Source organism: Dasypus novemcinctus, chromosome 7 (genome assembly GCF_030445035.2).
Source record: "Dasypus novemcinctus isolate mDasNov1 chromosome 7, mDasNov1.1.hap2, whole genome shotgun sequence".
In the NCBI taxonomy this organism is placed as follows: Eukaryota; Metazoa; Chordata; class Mammalia; order Cingulata; family Dasypodidae; genus Dasypus; species Dasypus novemcinctus.
The window spans coordinates 115,099,164-115,111,513 of NC_080679.1; the positions used below are offsets into that span (position 1 = coordinate 115,099,164).

Below are 12,350 nucleotides of genomic sequence, written 5' to 3' on the forward strand. Positions count from 1 at the left end.
AGATGTTGCATACAGGAATGGAGGATTATTTGCATGAATCAGTATATCCTTGGCTAATGAGGGGTGCATTTTATTCTTATGATCTCCTAACACTTGAGTTTCATCCTGAGGCCCAGGTAAGTTCTCAGTCATAGATGCAAGAGAAGCGATTTCCCTTTGAATTCATTTTAGGACCAGGAAATTTTCACCACTACCTGAAAGGAAATGAATAGAACTTACATATTACACGGCCTTGAAGAGATCCAGGCCCTCAAACAGGAAGTTCGGTAAATTGGGGCCAATAGGGTCAGTGACACATTTGCATTTGCAGCTAAGGATGCCCTGAAATCCGAGACCTTAGATGAATTATCTGTAGGACCCACTCAGCCCAATATGCGAAGACTGCATTCCTGGCCATAGTGTGAAACCCATTAACCATGGCATACCAAGGAGCACATGTCTATTGCTTAAAGTGGGAGCGATTACCTATTACTACATCATTGGTCTACAAGGATGAATTTTTAACAGGCATTCCAGCGAAAAGTAGTAGAACCTACCTGTTGAGATAATTTTAGAAAGAAGCATATATTCAATATGTGACTTTGTAGCTAACTTTTTTCCCCCCTTAGGGCAGATGTAAGTAAGCATTTTCCCATGTTCTCCAGCTGTTCATAATGCTTAGCACTTACAATGGCTGCATATTATTCTGTGGAGTATACATCTACTGTAGTTGACTTTGCCATTCCCATACTGATTAGAATTCAAGTCATTCCCATTTTTTGCTCTCTTTCATAATGCTATTAAGGATATTTTTTATATACAAAACTGTTTTCTACAGTTTGAATCCTTTCCTTAAGATAGATTCTCAGATGTAAAATCACTGAATCAAAATGTTTGGACATTTTAGAAACATAGGAATTTATCACCAGTTTTCCAAAAGATTATACCCTGTTGTGCTCACCCAACCCTGGGTAGCGACGGAGTGCACCCATTAAACTGCACAACTGTGTGTTGATATGATGGGAGAGAAATAGCCTGCCATAGGTTTGTTGCTTTGTGTACTAGAGACACTGATATTTTTTAAAAACCTTATCCGTTGCATTTATTCTTTAGAGAACATTCTGATTCTTTGCCAGTATCCACATTGAATGAGCTCTCTATTATCCTTCTTTAAACATTTCAGATTATAGTTTCTACATAAACATAATTTTACATAAATGGGATCATGTCATATAGACAGGGGCTTTTTGTTTTGTTTTGTTTATTTTTAGTATTAACCTCCCCACACCTTCCACCTAGAGCACGTCTCACACACACAGACTTCAATTTGGAAAAAAACTATCTGATTTCTCACCTGTGCAAATTTTATACAAATTCAAGACCATTAAGAGAATTATGAAAAAAAGAAAATGCAGCATCTTCCATAATTACTTTTTCAGATTTTTACAAAAAATGTTTATTTATGGAGGCAGAGGAAGAAACCAGTTCTGATCTGTCTCATTTTGTTTTTCTGTATTGCCTTGGCTATTGAGTTGGGAATGGCTTCTAGGCCCAGAAATCGGAAAGGGGGACCTGCCTACTGCACCTTGGAAAATCAAGATGCCTTACAAGCTCCCACATGGATGAAAAGAGTCAGGGCCTCTTCTAGCCCCCAAATTCATGGGTTGATGGGTAGTAGGACATCCCCTAAAGTGATGCTTAGGATCTCAAGGCACTTAAAAGAGCTGCTGAGTCTTCTGCCTTGTGGTGTGGGAAACCCCTGATGGCAAAATACTGGAAAGTGGGTATTGTGACAAGGCAGATTTTTCCAAATTGACAAAATACAAACAGTTTTTGTGCTTCTGTAGCCAGTGGTTTATTTCTTAACATATATATGCATGCTTTTTTTTTTTTTTTTTTTTTTTTTAACTTTTAGAGAACTGCCAGACAAGCTAAAGAAAGGAGCCAGGTGAGAAGACAATCTCTGGCATCAAAACATGGATCAGACATCACACGATTTTTGGTGAAGATGTGAAGTGTAAAAGTGAATGGATGACAAATGGTTTATGTGGAAGAGTTTATCACAATTTTTTTCCTATTTGCCTAATCGTGTAAGAATGAAAATTTTCAGAACAGTAATCAAGAAGTCAGTGCCCTTTAGTTTATCTTATGTGCTTTTGGTGTTAAATATCTTTTGAAAGTACTTAAGACAGAAACTGAGATACAATACTAAATGCTTCTAAGGTCCTATTGATTTCAAGCAGACTCTCAATTATGATCCGGCAAGGTTTTATTAATCCTTCAAATCTCCTGGGTATACCTTAATCACTGTATCATGCATTGAATGTGTTTAAAAAATATACTTTGGATTGCCTGAAAAATACTGCTGGATTAGTATTCATTTTGGACTCTTGTAGTTATAGATGGAACTTTGCATAACTATAAGGGACATTTCATGGGCAACTCATCCTTATTCAGGAATTCTTGACCAGATATGACCACGCTGCTTATTATGCAGAAGAATTCAATTAATGCCTCCAAAATGGGCTTGGGGTCCACATTTAGGGTTGTTGTCTTTTTGGCTTTTTCTTTCCCAGCTATCTTTATTGAAAATATGCTCTTGAAAGTAAGCCAACTGTACCTGTGGTGTTTGTGAACAATTTGGGGGCTCTGGGTAAAGTAATTCTTGAAACTTCTAAAAAACGGAAATCATAAAATGTAAATGACATTTAAGCTTCATTTTATTTTTGTTTTATTTTTGTAATTCATAAAACTAAGCACCCTTTTCCTCATGGTTTTCATTTTCTGTTTTTAAAATCCTACCATTAAAAATGTTTCCAGTACTTCTTTCTTTTAAAATTATGATGTTCAAATACTTTATAGTAAAGCATGATCAGATGCTATATACTCTAAAAAGCACAATGGAGGGAGCAGAAGTAACTCAAGTGGTTGAACTCCTGCTTCCCACTTGGGAGGTCTCAGGTTCAGTTCCCAGTGCCTCCTAAAAAAACAAAAACAAACAACAAGCAAAACAAACGTGAAAACTTACGAGAGCCAGTGTGACTCTGGTTGAGCGTTGGCTTCCTGCATACAAGGTCCTGGATTCAATCTCCGGCCCCTGGTACCTAAAAAAAAAAAACACAATGGTAATATGATAATGTAGTTGATAGTGAAAAAGAGAGTCCTGAAACAAAGCCAGGGTATAATCCTGCACTATGTTAGAATCAAGAGAGCTAAGGGTCAGAAATACACAAAATACAGATCTAAGAAAGAATTACACTTACCAAAGGCACCTCTTTGTAAATATTGTTGTGCTGTAAACTTCATTAGCTTGAACATTTTCCCATTTTAATTAATAAACCAGTGCTTCACAACATAGAGGAATTGTTTTTAGAAGGATTATACAATCATGCATTTTCCTTCCAGAGTTGTTACTGAGTTTGTAATTAACTCATTGTATGGCATGTACTAGTGTTGTTTGTTTTGCAAATTTATTAGGGCTTTCTTTAGCCTTCTTTCTGCTTTGCTGGTCAAGCTCTTTGCAGGTTTCTGCCTCATTTCCAGGGTAGCCCAGGATTCCTTAGGATTGAAAGCAGAGGAGCTTACGTTCAGCTTTCCTCCAGCATGGGGTGTTTGCAAGTGAGAGTTTCCTCTAAGTAGGTCAGATCTGAGTGTAGCTTGCTCTTTTCAAAGATGGTAATTGTAGGGAGGAAGCTCTCAGATGGAGGCACTGTATGATGGTTTGAGAGGAAATGGTCCATGAAGATAGTCTCTCTTTACACCTCCAGGTCTCAAAAGTCTAAACAATTAAAAACATTGTCAGGAACAAGCACTTGCTACACAAGATGGTGACTGGCTTATCCCCATCCTTTCCTGCTCTGCCTTCCCTTTATTTGAGCTACAATGGAAAGACCTCAGTAGGTAGACCCTGCCAGGGGCATTTTAGGGAGGCTGTTTTTCCATCCTCACAGTGTGAAAGAGAAGCTACTGCTAAGGTTTGAAAATGGAGGCTTCCGACAGAAGGACAAGGAAAATGTCAGTGCAAGCACCAGAGGCTGTGTGTGGAGACTGAAGAGCAGGGTGCTCCGAGGGGGAGAAGACAGCAGCTACCGAGCAGGAGGCAGAGATTAAGGGAAGAAGGACGGCTCTGAAAAGACACAAAGAGGAAACAAGGCACTGATTAGGTTTAGAAAAGAAAAGGCTGGGAAGTGGATGTGGCTCAAGTGATAGGGCCTCCGCCTACCATATGGGAGGACCCGGGTTCGATCCCTGGAGCCTCCTGGTGAAAAAGAAGAGAAAGCATGCCTGCGCAGTGAGCCAGTGCCTGCGTGGTGAGCTGAGTGCTTGCGTGGCAAACCAAGTGCCCATGTGGTGAGCCAGTGCCCACACAGCAAGCCAGTGCCTGTGCGGTGAGCCAGTGTCCAAGCAAGTAAGTTACACAGCTAGATGATGACCAAAAAAAGAGAGACAAGGGGGAGAGTCAAGGTGAAGCACAACAGAGAACAGGAACTGAGGTGGCACAATTGACAGGTAACCTGTCTCTTCATCAGAGGTCCCCAGGATTGAATCCCAGTGAATCCTAGAGGAGAAAGACAAGAAGACAAAAAGAGAAATAGATACAGAAGATCATGTGGACAGCAAGGCAGGGGAGGGAGGGGGTGGAAATAAATAAATAAATAAATCTTTTTTTTAAAAAAAGGTTCTGGATCTAGGGAACAGAGCCAGGAAGTAAGAGCTGGGGAACAAGCTGAGATTGCTTACAGTCCGGAAGCGTTGACTTTTTGTGCTGAGAACAAGGTTGTGGTAGCAGCCAAGGCTGTGCCTCTCCCCAGCTTGGTCCATGCAGCTGATTTGGCTGTGGGTGGATAGGTCCTCCTGAGCAAGACCCACTCACGGCCCGAACCACACACGCTAAGAGCTTCTCTTTGTGATTGTCATCTCCAAATTGTCTCTGATGACTGTTAAAGTGGTGTTAGCAGCCCCAGAGCCATGGAAGTAATTTTCTGTTTTCTGTTTGGGACTTTTAAAGAAACCTACTCTCAACATTAATCACAGCTTCATGTATGTTTCTTGGGGAGATTTTCCTGTGATAAATGAATACTTTTCTACATTTTCTTAACGTTTGAAAAAAAGGATTTTCTGCCCACAAGTCTTGCTGGCAAAGTGAATCTCTTCTGCAGATCCTTGAGTGAAACATTTGGAATGTTTATTCTTTAGAAATATTTAATTTTTAGAAATAAAACTATGAAGCAGTTTATATGTCAAAGAAATCATAAAGCTCTTCACACTCTTCTGAGTAAAATAGAACAATGATGTTTACTTATAGGATATGGAATCAGGGATATCAAATATCAGAAGTAGATTGTAGAAATATTATCTCATTTTCTATTGTATATTACTAAACAGTCTCTCATTCTACCTATTAAGCTTTTGAACTGGAAAATTGTGAGCTCCTAGTTCCTGTAAAAATCTATTTAAATATCCAATCACCAGAAAAGTGCCCTGTCACATCTCAAGTTTGTGACTTGCTTTATATTGTTAAAGCTGTTTTGCCACCCTGCTTCTGTTCCTATTTACTACCAACAAATGTCATCAGTTTGGAAATGCATTCTGGGTTCTGACCCCCTGCCTTTCCGTATTCATAGTTTTTTTTCTGAAAACTGGCATATGGAATGTCTTAAAAATATTGTTAATTCTACATTTGTTCAACTCTTGTACCTAACAGTCTTTCTGCTGTTACACATCTACCTTCTCTGTGACCAAATTTCATCATTAGATTACAGAATCTAAGTAGAGATTATCTATGACAGCTAAACTGTTTAAGATGCATATAGTTTTGGTTTGGCCTACAAAATTAGCTAAAGAAAACGCTATCATGGTAACTAGCAAGTTCTCGCACATAAGTTTACACACAAAATGCTGCACACCCATCTTTCTTAATTGTAACTCCAAATGGCTACGCTTCAGCTTTAGAACCACTTGTGTAAGCCTGCATAACGTTCGACCTGCTTTCCACAGAATAGTCTCTAGAAAACTATGATTTATAGTTTGGCTTTTATTAGATTGATTTTTTGAAAAAAGACATTCATGAAACATAGCTATGCTGCTACTGTTGTATTTGTATTTTGAAAACTGTTGTTGGAAGGTTTGGGGGTAATAATTCTTTTTGCCCCTCACCCCACATCAAATTTGGAAACAACTTAGTAAGGAGACACAGGAGTCAGGTGGAAATCAAATGTCAGTTTTAAGGAAGATTAATGAAGTAGAATAGGAGACCATGTTATGGATCTGCAGCCACAAGCAGTCATTTCTGTACCTGACACCTGGCTCTCCCAAGTCCATTTGGGACCCTGGGGCATCCTTCCTTCAGGGGAACAGGAGCCTAATCTATTCTGGAAGGCAGGCACACTTACTCAAAACCAGCCCCACCCTTGGCCTCATCATGGGGACAATGAGAGAAGGAACCCCAGACCTATGTTTAGAAGGTGGGTCCAGGACCTGTCTCTTTAGCACATGAAAGTGACTGAGCAGAAAGCCCAGTCTTGTGGCTAGGCTGATGAGAGAGACAGAGAGAGAGGATAAGGGTGGTCCTTCCCTGCTCCATGCCTTGTAAATTCACCCACGGTAAGTCACTCTGCCTCTTTCAAGGAGGAGGAGGCCTCATGTATATCTCCCAAACTTTCCCCTGTTGGCAAAACTCAGGACGTAAGGAAGAGGTGTTTCATGCGTTGTCACTTTATGCCATGTTTCTTATAAATGGGTGATCTTGCATCGTGTTCCTGCATCGTGGAAGTCTGTCATACACTATAATATTTTCTTCACGTTTTATTGTGAAATAACTTCAAAAGTTGCAAAAATAATACAAACCAATGCATTGAACTCTAACATCCCCTCCTAATCAGATATCCAGATTTACGAACATTTAACATTTTGTCAAATTTGTTATATGGGTTTATATTTATCCATCAGACTATCTAGCTGTTTATCTAGCTGTCAGACCTTGCTAATACAAGGTTCTGAAGATACTCCCTTATGATTATTGCTAGTTTTATAGGTTTAGATCTTAGAACTTTAATCTATTTTGAGTTAATGTTTTGTATATGGTGTGAAGTAGGGGTCCACTAGTCATTCTTTTCATGTGGATATGTACTTTTCTCAGCACCATCTGTTGAAGAGACTTTTTCTCCAGAGAGTAACTCGGCACCTTTGTCAAAAATCAGTTGAGGGAAGCGGACTTGGCCCAGTGGTTAGGGCATCTGTCTACCACATGGGAGGTCCGCAGTTCAAACCCTGGGCCTCCTTGACCCAAATGGAGCTGGCCCACACACAGTGCTGATGCTCACAAGGAGTGCCCTGCCACACAGGGGTGTCCCCCACGTAGGGGAGCCCCACGCGCAAGGAGTGCACCCCATAAGGAGAGTTGCCCAGCGTAAAAGAAAGTGCAGCCTGCCCAAGAATGGCACCACACACACAGAGAACTGACCCAACAAGATGACGCAACAAAAAGAAACACAGATTCCTGGTGCTGCTGACAAGAATACAAGTGGACACAGAAGAACACACAGTGAATGGACACAGAGAGCAGACAATTGGCTGAGGGGAGAAGGGGTTAGAAATTTTTACTTTTTAAAAAATCAGTTGAATATAGATATGAGGGTTTATTTCTGAACTCTCATTTCTGTTTCATTCATCTGTATGTCTTGTGCCACTTGTGTCACTACCACACTGTTTTGATTACTGTAGCTTTGTAATAAGTTTTGAAATTGGGAAGTGTGAGTGCTCCAGCTTTTTTTTTTTTTTTTTTCTTCAAGATGCTTTTTGCTATTCAGGGCCCTCTTAACCTTCCATATAATATTGATGATTGACTTTCCTAGTTTTGCAAAGAAGGCTGTAGGAATTTTGGTTGGGATTGCATTGAATCTGTAAATTGCTTTAAGTAAAATTGACATCTTAATAATATTTAGTCTTCCAATCAATAAACATGGATTTCCTTCTATTTGTTTAGGCCTTCTTTGAATTCTTTTATCAATTTTTTTTTTTTTTATGAGAGCAGTATTAGGTTTTCAAAAAAATCAAGCAGAGGGGGCAAGATGGTGTCTGAGTGAGTGCGCCTCATAATCTCTCTTGCAAAGAAGCAGCTGAGTAGAATTGGAGTCCTGCTGGACCAGGCTGTTTCAGGGGCTTGCAGGGCAGGAGGTGTCTGGACACTGATTTGGTAAGACAGTGAGAGAAGAGATTCTTGCAAGAGGTAGAATTTTACGTTTCTGACATGGAGGTCAGAAGTTTTGGGTAGGACCCTTCCCCCTAGGGCTGGTGCCCGGCTGCAGCGATCCCTGAAAACTTTGTTGTGCGGCAGTGTTCCCAAACCCTGAGCGGGCTGTTTCGGACACTTGCAGGATAGGAGGTGTCTGGATGTCGATTTGGTGAGACAGTGACAGAAGAGATTCTTGTGAGAAGTGGAATTTTGGGTTTCTGACATGGTCAGAAGTTGTGGGCGGGACCCCTCTCTCTAGGGCTGGCAGCCCGGGCACGGCGATCCCTGAAAACTTTGTTGTGTTGCGGTGTTCCCAAACCCCGTGTTTACTGGATATGGTTCCCAGGTCTGTATCCCCTAAACCCAGGTAGCCCATGCTCCAGAGACTCACACACCTTGAGTCTACAATATCATGGACTTCCCATTCCCGAATCCACCGCACCCTGAGGTCCATCTGAGGTCCTTGATTACCCTAGCCCTCCGTGTTTTTTTGTTTTTCGTTTTTTGTTTTTTTCTCCTTGAGCTTGGAGGAGTGTATCAGCTGACTTGGGGAGAGTCTGGGAAGAAAGGAGAGGTGAATCTGCTGAGAAAGTCCAATTTACCTAAACATCCTGGGATAGGAAACTTGGTCTGGGAGAAGGTGGAGTCAGAAAACCAATTAAACCTCCTCTAGCACACCTAAGGGGGAGGAACTGTAGGACGTGCTATCCAAGCTTCCAATAGCATATTTGGGGTTTCTGGTGAGGTGCGGGTGCTCTCACACTGGAAATAAAGAGTCATTGTCTTCTGTGTTGAGTTGGTTCAACAAGGACCTACTTGAATCCCCTACCGAACATCTCGGGCAGCTTTCCTGCTGCCCTGAGAGAGAGAGAAGTGAGGAAGGGAAAAAGGGGGAATGTCAGATCCCTAAGCACTTTATTTAACTGCAAAGAGGATTCTTAGCTTGAAATTTCGGGTTTTTGTTTTGTTTTGTTTTGTTTTGTCGTGGTTGCTACTGTTGCATTGTCTTCTGGTCTTTTCTCCCGTTTTATCCCCCAAGGTCCTTTTTCATTTATTTTGTTTTTTCTTTTTTTTTAAAGATTTATTTATTTATTTGATTTCCCTCCCCTCCCCTGGTTGTCTGTTCTTGGTGTCTATTTGCTGCGTCTTGTTTCTTTGTCCGCTTCTGTTGTCATCAGCGGCACGGGAAGTGTGGGCGGCGCCATTCCTGGGCAGGCTGCTCTTTCTTTTCACGCTGGGCGGCTTTTCCTCACGGGCGCACTCCTTGCGCGTGGGGCTCCCCCACGCGGGGGACACCCTTGCGTGGCACGGCACTCCTTGCACGCATCAGCACTGCGCATGGCCAGCTCCACACGGGTCAAGGAGGCCCAGGGTTTGAACCGCGGACCTCCCATATGGTAGACGGACGCCCTAACCACTGGGCCAAAGTCCGTTTCCCTCTTTTTCTTTTTCTTACTTGTTTCCTCCCCTTTTCTTTGCACCCCCCTTTTTTCTCATCTTTTTCTCTCTTTTTCTTCTTTTTTATTTTATTTTCTTTATATAACAGGTGCTGCAGGGAGCACTTCACATTTGCTGTGTTTCCTCATCCTCCATTTCCTCTTTTCTATGTGTATGGATTTTGGCCACCTACATTCTCTCCTTTCCTCTACATCTTTCTATCCTCCATCATCTACTGTTTCTCTTACATTCTGCCTCCCTTTCTTTGGCCCCCAAATTGTCTGACTTTTTATTTCTAATACCTTTATTCTGTTTTCTGTCTTTTATCCACTCTTGATATTATTGTCTTTCTTTTCTCTTTCCCTCTCTCATGAAAACACTGGCCTTTTAATTCATACCATATTCCTCCCCATATTTAGTTGACTGTCTCATTATAGGTACTCTACTTACTGCTGTAACTCTACACAACTTACATGAGTCTAATATCCATTCTCCTAGATCTCACATTGTTGCTCTGTTAATATTTATTACCAATACTACTTTATACATTTTCTTTTCTTACTCATTTTGCTTTCCCTGGCCCTAATATTTTCCTTCAAAGTGAACTTAGCCAGCAACAAGAAAATAAAGTAAGAAGAACTAAGTGACAAAGAGAAGACAAACACGCACAAACAACAACTAATTAATCCCCAAGACTAGACAAAGAAGCTTAGGAACTGATTAAACCTGTCAAGATAAAATGACCAGACAGCAACAAAAAAACTACAAACCAAACCAATAATCAGGAAAACATGGCCAAATTCAATGAACAAACTAAAAACCAGGAAGAGGAGCAGAACATCGGACAAGTAATTAAAGCTCTCAAAACATATATTAGAGACCAACTTAATGAAGAAAAGGAAGAGATTAGCAATATGAAGAAAACACTTGGACAGAATACAGAAGAAATTGCAGTCATACACAAAAAAGATAACAGATATGATGGTGATGAACACCATAGTTCAAGAAATAAAAAATACACTCTCAGCAAATAGCAGCAGATTAGAAGAGGCAGAGGAGAGAATTAGTGACGTGGAAGACAGTACATCTGAAATCAAACAGATAGTAGAACTGATCGATAAAAAGATAGAAAAAATCCAGCTGGGACTGAGGGACCTGAATAACAATGCAAAATGCACAAACATATGTATTATAGGCATCCCAGAAGGAGAAGAGAAGGGAAAGGGGACAAAAGGGGTATTGGAATAATGGCTGAAAACTTCCCAAATCTACTGAGGGAGAAGGATGTGCATGTCCAGGAAGCACAACACACCCCAAACACCATAAATCCCAACAGGCCTACCCCAAGACATATACTTGTCAAATTATCCAATGCTCAAGACAAAGAGAAAATTCTAAAGGCAGCAAGAGAAAAGAGAACCATCACATACAAGGGAGGCTCCATAAGTGCTGATTTCTCATCTCAAACCATGGAGGCAAGAAGGCAGTGGTATGATATAGTCAAGGTACTAAAAGAAAAAAAATTTCCAACCAAGAATACTCTACCCAGCTAAGCTAGCATTCAAAAATGATGGAGAGTTCAAAATATTCACAGATAAACAGAAATTGAAAGAGTATGCCAACAAAAAACCTCCCCTTCAAGAAATTCTAAAGGGAGTTATGCAGAAAGAAAGGAAAAAACAGGAAAGGCAGAGTTGGAGGAGAGTGTAAGAGCAACAAAAAAGACAAAAAGAGAAGGAAAAAAAAACAAAATATGACAAACACAAGTCCAATCAAAATATGGCAAACATAAATAATTCCTTGAAAGTAATAATGCTGAATGTCAATGGATTAAACTCACCTGTCAAAAGATTCAGACTGGAAGATTGGATAAAGAAATATGACCCATCTATATACTATCTCCAAGAAACACATCTTAGACCCAGTGATTCAAGGAGGTTGAAAGTGAATGGCTGGAAAACAGTCTTACAAGCAAACAATAACCAAAAAAAAAAAAAAAAAAAAGGCAGGAGTAGCTATATTAATATCAGACAAAATAAACTTTAAATGCAAAACAGTTGTGAGAGACAAAGATGGATGCTATATATTAGTGAAAGGGATAATCTTTCAAGAAGAATGAACAATCATAAATATTTATGCTCCTAACAGGGGTGCCTACAAATACATGAGGCAAACACTGGAAAAACTACGTGAAAGAATAGATGCCTCTGCAATTATAGTGGGGGACTTTAATACACCACTATCAACTTTGGACAGAACATCTCAAAAGAGAATCAATAAAGAAAAATTTTGAACAGTGTATTAGAGGAGCTGGACCTAATAGACATATACAGATCATTACACCTGAATACAGCAGGATATACATTTTTCTCAAGTGCACATGGATCATTCTCCAAGATAGACCATATGCTAGACCACGAAGAAAGGCTCAATGAATTGAGAAAGATCAAAATAATACAAAATAATTTCTCTGACCACAGTGGAGTGAAGCTGGAAATCTCCAAGGGCCAGAGGCCCAGATTTCACACCAAGATTTGGAAATTAAACAGCACACTCTTAGAAAAACAGTGGGTCAAAGAGGAAATCTAAAAAGAAATCAATGACTACCTTGAAACAACTGATAATGATAATACAACATACCAAAATTTATGGGATGCAACAAAAGCAGTACTGAGGGAAATTTATAGCCATAAATTCATAC

The 12,350-nt window shown here is 40.2% G+C and overlaps 1 protein-coding gene across 4 annotated transcripts in view; it reads left to right on the plus strand.

Moving 5' to 3' along the window:
- Nucleotides 1-12,350, plus strand: part of ZRANB3 (zinc finger RANBP2-type containing 3) — a 362,849-nt gene that overhangs the window by 332,651 nt on the left and 17,848 nt on the right. For 3 of the 4 annotated variants that reach the window (XM_058301088.2, XM_058301086.2, XM_071216475.1), the window contains one exon: nucleotides 1,895-2,801. In XM_058301088.2, coding sequence (XP_058157071.1) covers nucleotides 1,895-1,993 — 99 coding nt within the window. In that variant the 3' untranslated portion in view covers nucleotides 1,994-2,801. Of the gene's footprint in view, nucleotides 1-1,894; nucleotides 2,802-12,350 lie in introns of those variants that run through there. The other variant, XM_058301085.2, reaches the window with a different exon arrangement.